This window comes from Branchiostoma belcheri, unplaced genomic scaffold (assembly GCF_001625305.1).
Source record: "Branchiostoma belcheri isolate BF01 breed outbred unplaced genomic scaffold, Haploidv18h27 scaffold52, whole genome shotgun sequence".
Taxonomy (NCBI): Eukaryota; Metazoa; Chordata; class Leptocardii; order Amphioxiformes; family Branchiostomatidae; genus Branchiostoma; species Branchiostoma belcheri.
Genome location: NW_017804154.1, coordinates 1,542,211 through 1,557,117, shown reverse-complemented (window position 1 = coordinate 1,557,117; position 14,907 = coordinate 1,542,211). Strand labels below are relative to the sequence as shown.

The following is a 14,907-nucleotide window of genomic DNA, read 5'->3' as shown; positions in this document are numbered from 1 at the left end:
TTTTCATTTTTACTGTTACAGTAGTATGTACGTAACTGTAGAGGGTCTCTGGACTGCTTAGATACTAAACAAAATTCAAACATTCTGAAGCAGTTTCTTATGTGTGTTGGAGTTTCATAGTTATCATACAGAATCTTGAGTTGATGTATCCTTTGTTAATATAATTATTATGCTTTGTCATGGCTACTGGCATGCCAACCATCTCCTATTTTATTTTATGTTTTATTTTTTGATAGATCTAGCTTAATGAATAATTTTGTCTTTGGGCAGATTTCTAACAAACTAAATTTGCGGTAATTTTATATTTCTGTAATATAACCTAGTCAAGAAAAATGGCGTAACCTCGCTTACAAATCGCATTGCTGTACTTTACTGTACAATTTCTTTACAGTGACTTTTTGAATGTAGATGTACAATAAAATTTTTTATTTGTTTTGCATATTCTCCACCACAAGACAAAATGCAACATCCAAGAATAAACATTTCATGCGAAGTAAAAACACTAAATAAGCATGATTTGTCATAACCATGTCATTTTCAGTTCAGGCTTGAACGCCACCTCCTTCTGTTTCATGCTTCCCTTAAGCATGGAAGAGAAGCGAAGGTCAGAGAGCACCCACACTCTACCTTTGAACTTTGAACTTTTGACCACTGAACTTTGCACTACTCAGTATTGCTCCTGACTTCCCAAAATGTCTTTGTAGTGCACACAGAAAATCTGACTTTTGAGTAATTTTTTTCGATATTGCTATTGCTTGTTAATAGTAATGTATGAAAAAGAGATCATGTGGGCCAAAAGAAACACTTAGCTGTTTCTCACCATCTAACAGTTTTTCACCTCAGTCTATAATACAGTTCTTTTATTTTTTTTGTCATTGTTTTCAACATTTATCACTTCAAAGCCTGAGTGAGAAACTGCTGAATTTTTCTTCAGGCTGATATTAGACATTCAGTCAGTTTTCATATCAAATGGTACATTTCTTTACTGCGAAACTGTACATACATGTCAGTGACAAGTGTTAGTTTGCAGGTGTTCTGAATTAGTCTTACCTCAGGTGTCTGGTGTTTCAGGTGAAGCGACAGGTGTCCCAATGCACCTGTCCCAAGCGGTACCAGGTGCAGCAGATAGGAGAGGGCAAATACAGGGTAAGAAAAATGTTTTATGTTTCATACCTGCAGATTTTGGAATAGGATGATATCTGACTTAATTTGTAGGAATTCTACACCAATGAGGTCAATTTGTATAAAGATTATAACTGACATATGAATGTGCCAGTCTTCTCTGAGAAACGTGTTAACACTGGAGCTAAGTGTTCTCAATTTATGTGTCAAAGACTTGATGTACAAATGTATGTGTTAATCTGGTGGTTGTGCGTTGGTCTAGTTTAAGTTGTTGTACATTATCTCTTTCCAACACAAAGACTGATTGTGAAGCACTGACCATAATATATATCTTACCTGATTTCTGTGACACTCACATTACTGTTTTCTATATTACGATTACCGGTACTACCTGTAGCAGTGTAGCCTTAGATGTCATGACTGTATTTCATCCCAAGTCAAAGTGGACTGTCCGACAGTGTAATGTTAGTTAAATATGCCAAGCTTAGTTCTTAGAATTTGACAGGAACCACGTAGGTACATGTATTTTGCTTTCTTTTGGTAGTCACAGCTTCATTGTCTTGGGTGTTGTGCATTTAGAATTCTTAAGTGTTTCAGACTATCTTTTATATTCATACTCTCTCCATGAAAATATTATTTTCATTCAACTCCTGTTTAGTGTGTCTGAATGTTGCAAGACCCATATGCCCTGTTGTTGAAATGATAGGAAAATGTGTTGCAACTTGCAACCTTTACAGTTATGTCAAAGTGTTGAAGAAATCTATTTTATCAAATGCACTGCAGCAAGAATTGTTCATTGCAGCATCTGCATTGAACAACAGAATGTAGCAACCCTGTTGCAGAACAGAAAAACAATCCCTGATGTCAGTAGCATCTGCCACTTGTTCATCCCTCCTCTCTGGCCTTTTCAGCCTTCTCTTGTCAGCAGTCAGTCCTCTCAGTCTGGCTCTAGTGTATCCACGGTAACCCAACAGTAACATTAACACAGATCTGCACAACGTACATGTCACGTTACTATTGTCACTGAGCACCTGTTCACTAGAGTTGTTGTCGCCATGTAACATGGTCTAGTTTTTACCATGATGTTTAACATGCACTGCGTATTTAACTTTTACATGTATCTTCTGCAGAGGAACCATGCAAAGTCTTGAGTCTAATGTCGTCATAATGGTTGATTCGCAGTCCCTTTTTCTCAAAAGCAAAATGGTTACTCTTCTTTCAGATCACTTATATTAGACATTGCAAGCATTGCTCTGTAAAGTAGGAAAATTTGAAGATGTACATTTGATGTATACTACATCATTTGAATCTTAAGCAGAAATTTTGGCACTTCTAATTATCGAAGAAAATACTTTGATCCATTGAGAGGAAGGGACAAAATCAGCCATGAGATAAAACATCTACCTTGGTTTCAGAGGCATGATTCTTGTCGTACCTTTTTACTTCATTCCTGAGGACACAGCATGACATCAGAGTAACCTACAAAATTTATGTACAACTGTACAAATGTAGATATCATTTCATTTCTAAAACATCACCACAGTGTTTTCTGTTGACTTGAGAACATCAGCTCTATTTTATACAGTTCAGGTGCACTAAATGCATTCACCCTAATACATGGTGTACAATCATGTAAACTGCAGAAAACTGCTTGTTTGATAAAAAGTTTGAACTTCTTCTGACTAAGTGATGTTTTGTCAAAAAATTTTCATTGCTTACTTAGCGTATATATAGGCAGCAGGAAGAACGTTATGTGTAAAGCTGTTACACAAGGTGCATACAATGTACATGTGCTGGAAATGGCATGATGGTACATTGTATCTTGACCATGAATTGGAAGTTGACAGGTACATACATGTAAATGTACAGCGAGAAGAATGCCTCTGGTCCCAGGGTTGTAGTAACATGTGAGCCCACCCCATAACCACAGTACCATCATATTCTGCACCTCTCTCTCCCCCATGCACCACGACCCTCTCCAGGCCGGCAGATGGACTCCATATACATACATCAAGGTAGAACCATTGGGTACATGGGGTGCACTTCAACCCCTGCCTGCAATGCCTTTGGTTTGCAGTGGTGTTGTTAGTCTTCTGTTAGACTAAGTGTGTTTTTCCCCCACCTTTTCTTGGCTGAGACCCCTGGTATGGCATTGGCCTGCCTGCTTCCGTTGGTTTAGAACATAGCAGAACTGATGTGCTCAATTCCAAACAAATTAACAATCTACAATCAAACATTCAAAGAAAGGGTAATCAAACTTCCATCTATAAAGAAAATGAATGATTCGTTGCAATAGTTCTGCTGTGGGATAAGCCACAAAGGTGTGCACACACAGGGCTTGGGGCCAATTTCAACGTCATTCTTTTTCCCTATTTGTGGTTGGGAGACCCATCCAACACCTTTTAGTTCCCAGGAATGTCATCCTTTCCTTGTAGTTTCATGACAACCTTGCATGTGGTTTTGGACAATCAACTAACAAGTGGCATGCTGTTCTCACATAGATTGCATGAAAATTGGACTAATCATAACTTTTGTAGTGAAATTTAGCTACTAATGCATGTGTTTTCTTGCAGCAAAGGGGATTGCATGGTTTTCTCCTTAATATTCTCTTTAGATATTGTAGTGGGTAGAAATGAATACTCCGACATTACAATAGCTGTTAGCTAACTGTTAGCTGGCAATTATAGCAAAAAAGATGTACATTGTATAGTAATTATTTAACCATTGGTAATGCATGCTTTGCCTTTCTTTATTTAGAGATTTTAACTTCAAAATTTTAACCAGCTTCAAGAGGCAAGTACATGTAGTAAAACAGGGTTTGAAAAAAAATTATACTAGTAGTCTGGCTATAGTGCAGCAAGGAGTGCAGCCAGCAGCATCTTTCTCCTTCATCATGTGAACTACATTTAAACTCAAGGGACAAAAACATCCCTTCCCAACCTGTTACTATGGTAATGATAACTTGTGCACTGGAAGTGTTTGTATACCATCTGCACCTTACAGACTGAAAAGGAAAAACGTAGTTCAAGTTCCTTAACTTGTGCAGCTAGAAACAGAAAGGTATTACAGTGTATATCATTCTGTGAAGTGTATTACTGAGTAAGATTTAAGGAGCGACGTGTTGCCATTCGTTGAAATCTTCATGTTTGTCCTATTGCAGTTTGGAGACACGCAGCGGTTGCGGCTGGTCCGTATCCTCCGCAGCACGGTGATGGTACGTGTGGGCGGTGGCTGGATGGCGCTCGACGAATTCCTCGTCAAAAATGATCCTTGCAGAGGTATGCTTTTGATTTCTGTCAAGACTAATTTACCCCCTGGCATTTTTTGCTCACAGCAGTATATTTGTAAAACTAACACAGGGCTTACATGTACTACACAGTGAATATCAGGCATTATACCATAATTAATGGCGGTTTGCAGTACTGCCCTTTGTATGTGCAGTAACACGTGATGTTTAATATTTGTCTATCTACTACATTTGTACTTTTAATATGATTGTTATGTATTTTTTATCTAGACTAACCAATTAACACACACTGACTTACGACCATCGTATTTGTAAGTTACGTAAAGTGACATCTTGGTTATCTGAAAAATGACATACTTTATGGGAAATTGAAATACATTAAGTTTTGTGGGATTCCCAAAGGTTAGAACCAGTTTCAGGTAACCAAGGTACAAATGTAGTGCTATGTATTATACATGTATATTTGACAGTGATCAGGTCTTGCTTTAACGTGGTTGAAGTTGAGTTTTTCAGTGAAAATACAATACCAGCAAATTTTCAAATTTGCCAGTTCTGTGCATGACCTGATGTGTTACTGTTAATGTAGGACTGCGGAGACCCACTTTTCAATGGTATGAAGAAGGTGAGGTCAGAGGTCACCTCCTTTGAAAATGAACTGAGTATTCTGTCGGCAACCAATCAACAGCAAGCCTGTCTTTGTTGCAATTATTTGAACAAAAGTAAAAGGCTTTATGTGTTTGTCTGGCACGTCTGTTAAATTGTTGCGGCTGAAAAGCTTTTTTGCCCTACATGTTAAAAAGGGAAATTTTTCATTTCTTTGAATTTCTTTGAATAACTTAATTTGCTTCACACATTGTAAAAATTGAGAGCTTTTATGCATCACTTTGGCTGACACAAATATGTATTTTGTTTCCTTTTGTTTAATTTTGCAATCATAAAGGATGTTGATAATTCTGCGGACAAAGTCAAAAACTAACATTGCGCAACTGACAAAAACTCAAGGGAATTTTTTTTCTGAGATTGAAGACATTGTAGAAAGAACATAACCTGCTCAAGATGAGATTAATTTGTCTCCAGTTCAAAGATGAATTTTTTAAGCGTATAAAAACAGTTGATGATGTGGGTTTGTTTGTTGTTTACAGCGAAAGGAAGGACCAATGTGGAGTTACGAGAGAGGTTCATCCTGGCAGACGGGGTTAGCCAATCAATGGCCACCTTCCTTCCACGTCGGCCCATGAGCGCCAACACCTCCCCCACCCATTCCAGCGGATCAAGTGCCTCCACAGGACCCATCCCCAGGGTAGGGACAGGGGTGGGGAGAGGGTAGGGACGGGGTGGGGAGAGGGTACGGATGGGGGTGGGGAGAGGGTAGGGACAGGGGTAGGGAGAGGGTAGGGACAGGGGTAGGGAGAGGGTAGGGATGGGGTGGGGAGAGGGTAGGGACGGGGTGGGGAGAGGGGGTACAGGGTTGAGGTGCAAGAAATATTACACTGTCACACAGCTTCCACATTTGCAAATGAAGGTATCAGCATTTTCCTGTCATGGTGTAGCACGTGGGAACCATCCTCCCACATATTTCTCAACATAGACTGTATTGGTCAAAACACATGGTAAGCTTTGTACACATACATTGTATACATGTACCCCCAGTATACAAATGTACATGACCTTTTCTTATGTTGCAGAAACGTGGAACGGACACCATAGACTCGACAAGGCCCAAGGAGCCTGCTAGCAGGCTACCCCTGCCAAGTAAGTATGAGTACCCTGTCATATTGCCTTAAGCCTGTACTCCTCGGATACAGTTTCTCTGTATGTATGGATTACCATAACTGTAGAGTACCATTTGATTTGTAGTACAGTTTTATTTTCACAATAGGTTCACATGTCAGATGAAATTATGTGTTTTGAACTGCAGATAAATGTCTGTGAATTGTGTGTGGTATTAGAATCCTTACTTTACAGTGTCTCTATTTGTATTTTACTAATGAAAAAGGATTTTCACAGCTAAGCAATGTACATGTAGATGTCCTTATTATAGAGAGTCATTAATGAAAAAACAATTTTGTACATGTACAAATGTAGTACTTGTGACATCTGCCAAGGTTGATTAATAAAAATGTCTGACATGATGTTACATATTACTCAGTTTTTTGTAGGATCATAATGTCCCTCAAGCCAGACATTTTTTAAATTGATGCTACTTTGTGTGGTAAATAACTGTAATGTCTGTCTACAATTTTGGGATAAAGGTTATATGTGATACTGGGTATGCACAACAGAAATCCTTCCTTTAAGTTTCTCCTATACACACCTATAACTACCTATAAACACCCTTACTGATTTTCATCTTGCATAAAAACCTGAGCATTGAGATTCTGAAGGAATCAAGCTGATCAAACCATGTCATCAATTCTGCAAAGATTACATGACACATATACATGTACATGTTGTATGTTTTGTGTACCTTAGAGGACATTAATCTTACATGACATAGTACATAGGCCAGAACATTCCTTCCTTGGTGCTTTGACATTTTGTGTATAATGATAACATCAAGTATAAGATACTTGTTAAAAAGCAATGGGAGGTAATCCATCATTTAATCAAACTTTCTTGTGTCTAACCTCCACTGGTCATAAAATGATCATTGTGTAAGTTACAACATGTACATGAAAGTCCGCAAGAAATGGATGGTACTGGCTTACAGTAATTCTCTATTTTTCCATCAAACTCTCATCAAGTCAGCTGAATATGTCCCTTGTGTTGCAGAGAAAAGAGTATGGAATGGATATCCAGGTAGAAAACATATATAGCATGTATTTCAGGCAACCTTTTTTTTCACTGCCTCCAACAGTAGAGTGAAAATCAGCATATTTTCCTAGTCCAGCTGCAGTTTTTGTGACATTAAGAGTACACACATTGAAAGCACGCACATGTAGGTTTTTGTACAGCATTTTGGACCAGGAATTTTTGCCCAGGTGTTGGCAGTCTCTTCACAAGTCACGGTTTCTTGCCGTATCGGTCATTAGCATCTCACTACGCTCATCTCTTGTGTTTCCTCTTCTTCCCTCTCAGCCTCCGGATCTTACCAAGGCTCCTTCTATAATCCCCCCACCCCTGGTAAATGGCACTATACTTGGCATGCCTCCTGTCCTACTTATAAATAGTTTACATGGTTGTTACAGCCTGAATTTTGGCAAAGTCTTTGATTCGCATTAGCAGCAGTTTAGCATTAGTATCAGACTTTTGTATGTCAACATAAATGATTGTCAAAAGGCAAAAAAGGTTAGAAAAGAAACCAAAACTGCAGTTAGCATGGTTTCTAAACTTTCCTGTCAGTCCTTTAGGGTTGGTTTTGATAAATTTCTTTGGATTACCAGTGCTGATATCTCTTCAATGATAATGATGGCTGTATCAACCCTGTTTATCACTTGATAGAAATAGGTCCTCTCTGTCTAACTCTATCTTCTCTCTCTCTCTCTTTTTCCCTATATAACTTCTTCTTTCTTGCTCTCTAACTCTTACTAGAAGAAATCAAGAGACTGAAAGGTTTTTTTGTAACTTTATGCTTTGCATGGCAGTAGACTAAGGCCATTGCTAACACCTCATTGACAACATTTTTATTTCAGTGGTGCATTAATTTGATACTTGTCCATCTAGATTTGATATTTGTATCCCTGTATCAAATACATTTTATCTAAATCTGATTTTTAGTACATGTACCTATTTCTACAAAATGTTGAAACAAGTTAAGGTCCATGTTGGGAAATTGTAGTCAGTTGCATATTGAGTACAAAATGTATCAATCTCTGAGGTATGATCAAATGAAATGGGGACATGCACCACATTGCATGTATTGCTCAATTTAAGCGCAGAGAATGTCTTTGTTTGCAACTTTTGCATGGACATCTTCAAGCTTATTGTGTTGAATGCCATGTCCATAGAAATATGTTGCATTGCAAAATGACACCTTGGACCTGATTGTGTTGATAGTCATCTCTTTGTTCCAGTCTTCATGGATTATACAGCTCTCTCTAACAATCAAGCACTCTCCTCAAAAATGTCAGACAACATCAAAGTACAAGGCTTTTGAATGATGATCGATTGTGATGTGTGCAAAACTTTGAGCAGAGGCCAAACCTTCCAAAGAGAGAGCTGTATTCCATGAAGAGTGTTTCAAATTCCTCTAGTGTTTTATGAGAGCTTAAGTGTGTCACAGCTATCTAATGATACCATTGTAGATACAGGAAGAAGAGTACATGTAGTGGCATGCTAGAACTACATGTACATGTCTTCTCTCTTGGCTTGGCATTACATGTACATGTAATGCATGTACAAATTGATTATTATCCTCCAGATGCCATTAAAACTATCAGATAGTTAATGGCATCCCAGTTCTCCTGAAACACAATATGATCAGATTCTGATGATATTTTGTTTCAATTTCTTACGAGAACTGGGATGCCATTAAAGAGTTTCAAGCTTTATTTTGCTATTGACTCAAGAAAAGTTTCAAAATTGATAACTGCTAAAATGCAAAGTTGTACAAATGGAAAGGTGTGGACTATTGACTTACATGTTGGAGAAAATGGCATCCTTGTTAAACTACGGTAGTGCAGTAATGTCAACTCTTATAACATGTAGGTGGAAGGATCCAGTAGTAATGCTTACTATCTCTCACAGCGAGAACAGGGAGTCGGCCGGGAAGTCGTGCCAGCAGTCGGCCAAGTTCGCGGCCGAGCTCTCGTCCGAGCTCCCGTCCGAGCAGTCGAGGTTCCAGTCGTGCCAGCAGTCCCACGGGATCAGACTGGGACGCCAGCAGTATTCCTGAAGGGAGCGAGTTCTCCCCACTACAGCGCCAAGGACCCGGGAGAGGGTCGTCTTCACGGATACCCAGAAGGACAGGCAGGACCACGCCCACAGGCAGGACCACGCCTACTGGTGAGGACATGTTCATGACATGCTAGCCTAGGGATCAGCCATCATAGGACAGACCAGCAGTCAATAAGCCCTGTATTTCTGTTGGCCTTGTTAAGATTTCTTCCCTAAGTTGGATGTATTACATTCTTTTTTCAGTTCTTTTCCTTGATTTATCAATAATATGTGTTCTTTCTAACAGTCATACATGGACTTCTCAGTTTGTATAGTTTCTTTGTTGTCATGTTTCTTTTCCTTCTTTTCATGTTATATAACATTGAACTAGACCAGACAGAAATATGGTAACTGTATTCCTAAAATCAGATTAATGAAGCCGAAAAGCACACGTTGAACAGTTGGTGGGGAATTTGTCATTCTTTAATGTACACCTGTGTGAAATGACAATTTATATCCTGGTTTTCTGAACTCATTAAATTTGATGATGTACATGTAGATGTCTTTTCATGTCAATCAAGTAAGTTTGCTCTAAAGAAATCAAGTATTTTGGCAAGTGTTTTTTTTTAGAATTAGAGATGGAATATTTTAACTACATGTACAATGTATGTCATGTAAAGATGTCTGGTCTGGCCAAACGTTTCCACTCCAGTAAATGCTAACTTAAAAGTTTGTCTTCTTTCTATCTTCTTTCATTTTTCCTTCTTACCTCTTTCTGTTGCCGTGTTTGTTTCTTGTTTGTTGTACACATGGTTACTCGCAGCCAATGGCCAACCCTTGGAGCCCATAGGTGAAGGTTTGTGACCTCACAGTCATGCTTCATTGTGGATTACAATTTGGGCATTTCCACTCTTTCTGTTTCATGGACATCACCGAGGAATTAACAGTTATGAAATTTCAGTACAACTGGCATTTCTGCTGCTCGTGGGATCAGCGTGTTAGCTCATAACGTCACCAAAACAATCAGGACAAGTCATCGTAGCAATAATCCTGCACTATATCATCATAATGATTATTATTTCCAGCTTTTTGTTGCCTTTGTTTTCTGCTGGAAACTCTGAGTGCCAAGCTTACACCTTTTTTGTTGCTTCCCTTTTGCAGGAGATTTGAAATCTCCTCCCAGCAAGATCACCTCCTTCACCTCCCCTACATCAGAGGCAACTCCTCCAAGGTACGCCACCTTCTGTTCAACATCATTGGTGCCTTCATAACAACTATGTGGTCTTAGCGTTGAATGGAAGCATGTCAGCATTGTCCCCTTGGTTTATCCATCAAGTAAATAGATGGACATCACAGTGCTTCTGCTCTTTACTATTTTATCCATGTTTAACTGTCTACTTCACAGAGTTGGAATGTTTCTTGATTAACTAACCAAAGCATGTTGTGAATTGTATTACTAAACTTGAATTGTAGATGATTTATGGACTGTAAATGGTCCTTTGATGGTAGAGGGTTATACGTGTACATGGTTTTAACTGTTTGTACATGTACAATGTAACTACCTTTTTTTTACATGAAATGATATAAGTCATTACATTCTTACTTTAATGATCTCAAATTTCGCAACTTCACCATGTTGCAAATTTTGACTAAAACTTAATTTTTTGAGTGTCATTAATGATTTTGCAGTGGAAGTTCTTTTAATGTTTACTTTCCTGATGACAGACATTCTTGCATGTGATTGTGGACACTAGTTGGTGTTGCTGTCTTTTGTAAACATTGCCTGTCTTGCTGGTGTATTTTCTTTTTTCAAATTGGTAAATGTGATAACATGTGTTTCTGTTCTTGCATGGTGTGTTGATAACATTTCTTCTTCTTTATTTTGCATGGACTTTTTTGCAGAAATTCAGTGCATGTGAATGGTGGTGCTAAGCCTCGGGCTAGCCCTAAACCTAGCCCCAAATTAGGTTTTGGTTCTAGTTCGCCACGGATTATTGCGACTAGGACCCGGGATCGGTAGGCTATGAAACGTTTGTTCAGCTACACCAACACGATTCCCTCACTCCAGTGTGTGTAGTTCTTACATCAGACCACAGTTCCTAACACCCCCTTTTCACTAGAGGCTGAGGCTGCTGAGCAACCAAATATTTGACAGATCAGTCAGGAAATTTGGCTAAAAAACACAGTTCTGGATGATTTGTGTGTTTTATTTTCTTACATGTAAAAGTTATACTTTTACATCTTGTATTGTATTCCAGTTATGAGATCAAGGGTCACGCAAATCCAATTTTGGTTGCTGTATGGTCTCTCAGCAATCACTCTCTAGTGGAAAGGGGGCCAAATGGTGCCAGTTTATCCAAAACAATTTCTTTCTTAAACTATTACATGTATGTGGCAATGTCGATATTCTATGTGCTACATGATATCATATCAATAAGTAAAAGAAGTTATGATACACGTATGAGGATGAAGTATGGAGAAATGACTTGAACTTGATTACATACAAATTGGTATAAAAGAGTTGCCAATTCTGACATGCCCAATATATAATACAAGGCACCACTAAACATGGTCAGATGTCATATAAGAACAACATACATGAACATGTACATTGTACACTGTAGTTTTGCACTTTATCACAAATTGTACTATAAATAGCCACAAATTGCATCAGGCATTCATACTGCACACAAACTATAGCACAAAGCACTATATGTAAAACAGTACATCTACAGGTGTACTACTATGTGTAGTACACCTGCCCATAAAATACATGATTACAATACACCCTTGAATGGAGCACATGGCTTAACAGTTCATCTGGCTACAGCACACATTTCAACACACACCTGGCTACAGTGCAACTGCACGTACTCAAAGAACACTTTCATGACTACATATGCACACTCATGTAAACACACAACTACAGTACACTAACATACCTTGGGTAGAAAATTTTCTCCTATCTTCCCCTTTAGAATTTTAAGTTCAAACCCCTCCAGCATGTTGCCTACTTACTGAGTCTGTTACCTTGGTTATGACATGTTCTGCAGGAAAACGTCGGGGCCTGCCGGCTCTCCTCCAAAGTCGATAACGAGTCCCAATTCGGGGATCCCTCGTCCAAACATCACCAGTCCCCAGTCTGCATTGTCCCCACCATCAGGCATCCCCCGTCCGGGCGGGCTCAGCCCCTCACCCTCGTCATCAGGAATTCCACGCCACACGGCGGCCAGTCCACAGAACCTCACGTCCCCACCGTCCAGAATACCCACCAGAGGACGTACCATCTCCGAATCCTCCACCGATAGCAAGGGCAAATCTCCCGCTAGTAAAATTCCCACCAAAAAGAGGTGATAGTCGCTTGTAGAGCTGTTCCTCACGATGTAGGATGTGTAAACAGCGCCACCTAGGTCTCATAGTTGGTAGAACAGCATAGCAATGTTTCATGACAAAATGCAAGGCATTGTAAAACACATCTGTAACGGTTGTGCACCAAGAGGATTTGCACCATTTTGTGCAAGATTTGTAAAAGGACTAATGTTGAATGCAGATTAAAGATGTTGCAACACGTTTTATACATGTAATGTTAGACCACCATGTTGTGAGTACAATTTAGCTTAATGTGGTATGCAACATACCAATTTGAAAGTTCCTTTAAAATCGCTGTAGATTATAGTTACTCCTATTTATAAATGATTTAGTGTTCTGTTATGTTTTGCTGGTCTGTGATTGTATCATAATTTAATATTTTGATTTCAGCCAAAATACCAATATGAAATACCAAGATTATTTAAATGTGGTGATTTGAAGTTGATTCTATTTGACCTATAAGCATTAATGATTACTTAAGTAGACATCATTTACAATGAATGTTTCAGTATGTTTTCTGTGTTGCAGCTTTGAGGCCATGTAGTATAATTGAGGGATGTAAACTTTAATTTAAAGTAAGAGACAGATGTTTATTGAACCATTGTAATCTGTTGAACCATGTTACCAAGCATAACTAATCACAATTTCTCATGGTTTGGGGTAGAAACAGAAGAAGATACAATGTACAATCTAGGTTAAAAATGTTGCCTGGTTCTTAAACAACAGCTACATGTGGATGTCTGAAGATCAGAGCTGTGTATAACTGGGGGAATGGGGAAAGTTCATCCTGTTTTCAAGAGAGAAGGCCTGTGTAGAGCCCATGTTGGTTATTTAGAACAGTAAAATTGCAATTAGAGTAAGCTTACAAAATACAAATATTTGAAAAAAGGTTTTATGAGTACAAATTATAACAAAGACACCTGTGCACGTGGTTGGAAAGTTACCGTTCATATAGGTTTTAATCATTTGAAAGACATGTACAAAGTACAAAATGTAGAACTATGTGGCCATACATGTACCTATCGCTGCCATTGAAGTTTTAATGCATATATACTGTAGAAGGCCTCGTACACATGACATGTGGTGTTTGTTTATACATAGTTTGTTATCTGTACATGTTTGAGAAATTGCACTGTTAAATGTTTGTTCCCCATTATTGTATTACCAGTATTTTTGTCGTTAATTCTGAAAAATGATTGAAGTTGAGGAAAGTATGATGTAGTTGAGGGTACGGTTATATATGATGCCTTGCATTTCTTCCTGTTAATCTCGCCCAGCGGAGAGAAGTGTACAGAGGGAAGGCAAATTTTTGCCAACCGATGCAGAAAACAAAATAAAAAGCAGCCCAACACTTTATATGTTCAGTCTGATGATCTTTTGTCACTAACTGTAGCAACTATAAGTGCCAGTACGATAAGTCAAAGCATAAAGTCCTGTGAGAAAGGTCTGGCGTCTGCACTAAAATGTTAATCTCCAAGCAGATCCTATGGTGGTATATAAATTGGCCAGGCAGTATCCATTGGTCAGAGAGGGTATCGTATTGGACTCTCTCTAGACAGTGGATACTGTCTGGCCAATTTGATACTGTCTTATGCCACCCTAGGATCTGCCTGGAGATTACTAAGATGCCTGTTCCTGCTAACATTCACAGGCATGTGGCTTTGAACTTGATTCTCATTAAGAAATATATAAGCAGATCTAAAGAGACTTAGATAGAAATGTTGGGAAACTTGAATTTGATCAATCATCAAACTTCATCATCTTATCCCTTTATCAATCATTGGATTGCTTAACTTACTATCGCCCCTACATTCGAAGTTCGGACACTAGAGCTCCTTATGCGAAATTCACATACCTCCAAAGTTTCTGGCGTTGAGAATGAAGGGTAACACTGCTACCTGTATCCTTCCAATCTTAATTTGGGCTATAACAAAAACGTCCGCAAGATGGCATCATTATACATGTTCAAATATAATACATCCATCATGATGAGGTAAAACCAGTTTCCCAAAGTTTCACTTGGTCGTTTGTCGCCATGTTCCTTCAAGATTATTAGTAACCTTTGCAGCCTGTGTAGTATTTATTATGGATGGCTTATCACTTTCGCCCTAAGAAATCTACCTTGTACTCCCCGCGACAATCAATGTATGGACTACGGGTGAAGTACGTTGGAATACGCCTGGTGACTTGGACACGGTTACTTGCTTCAAGAGAATTGAGAACAAGAATGACACGTAAGCACAACCGTATCGGATGAAATAACTTTAAGACTTTAAAAGTTATTCCATTCAGGATTTAAGCCTAATTAGTACAGACATGGACTGATGTGTGTCACGTACATCAACAGGTCGGTT

The 14,907-nt window shown here is 38.7% G+C and overlaps 1 protein-coding gene across 1 annotated transcript in view; it reads left to right on the top strand.

Annotated features, from left to right (window-relative positions):
• LOC109480673 (microtubule-actin cross-linking factor 1-like) overlaps nucleotides 1-13,909 on the top strand; it is a 105,879-nt gene extending 91,970 nt beyond the window's left edge. The window contains 12 exon segments of the mRNA XM_019782901.1: nucleotides 1,072-1,146; nucleotides 3,105-3,137; nucleotides 4,283-4,400; nucleotides 4,956-4,991; nucleotides 5,512-5,669; nucleotides 6,055-6,121; nucleotides 7,448-7,492; nucleotides 9,056-9,313; nucleotides 10,008-10,040; nucleotides 10,346-10,415; nucleotides 11,087-11,200; nucleotides 12,238-13,909. Coding sequence (XP_019638460.1) covers nucleotides 1,072-1,146; nucleotides 3,105-3,137; nucleotides 4,283-4,400; nucleotides 4,956-4,991; nucleotides 5,512-5,669; nucleotides 6,055-6,121; nucleotides 7,448-7,492; nucleotides 9,056-9,313; nucleotides 10,008-10,040; nucleotides 10,346-10,415; nucleotides 11,087-11,200; nucleotides 12,238-12,538 — 1,308 coding nt within the window. The 3' untranslated portion in view covers nucleotides 12,539-13,909.
• Nucleotides 13,910-14,907: the final 998 nt, after the last annotated feature.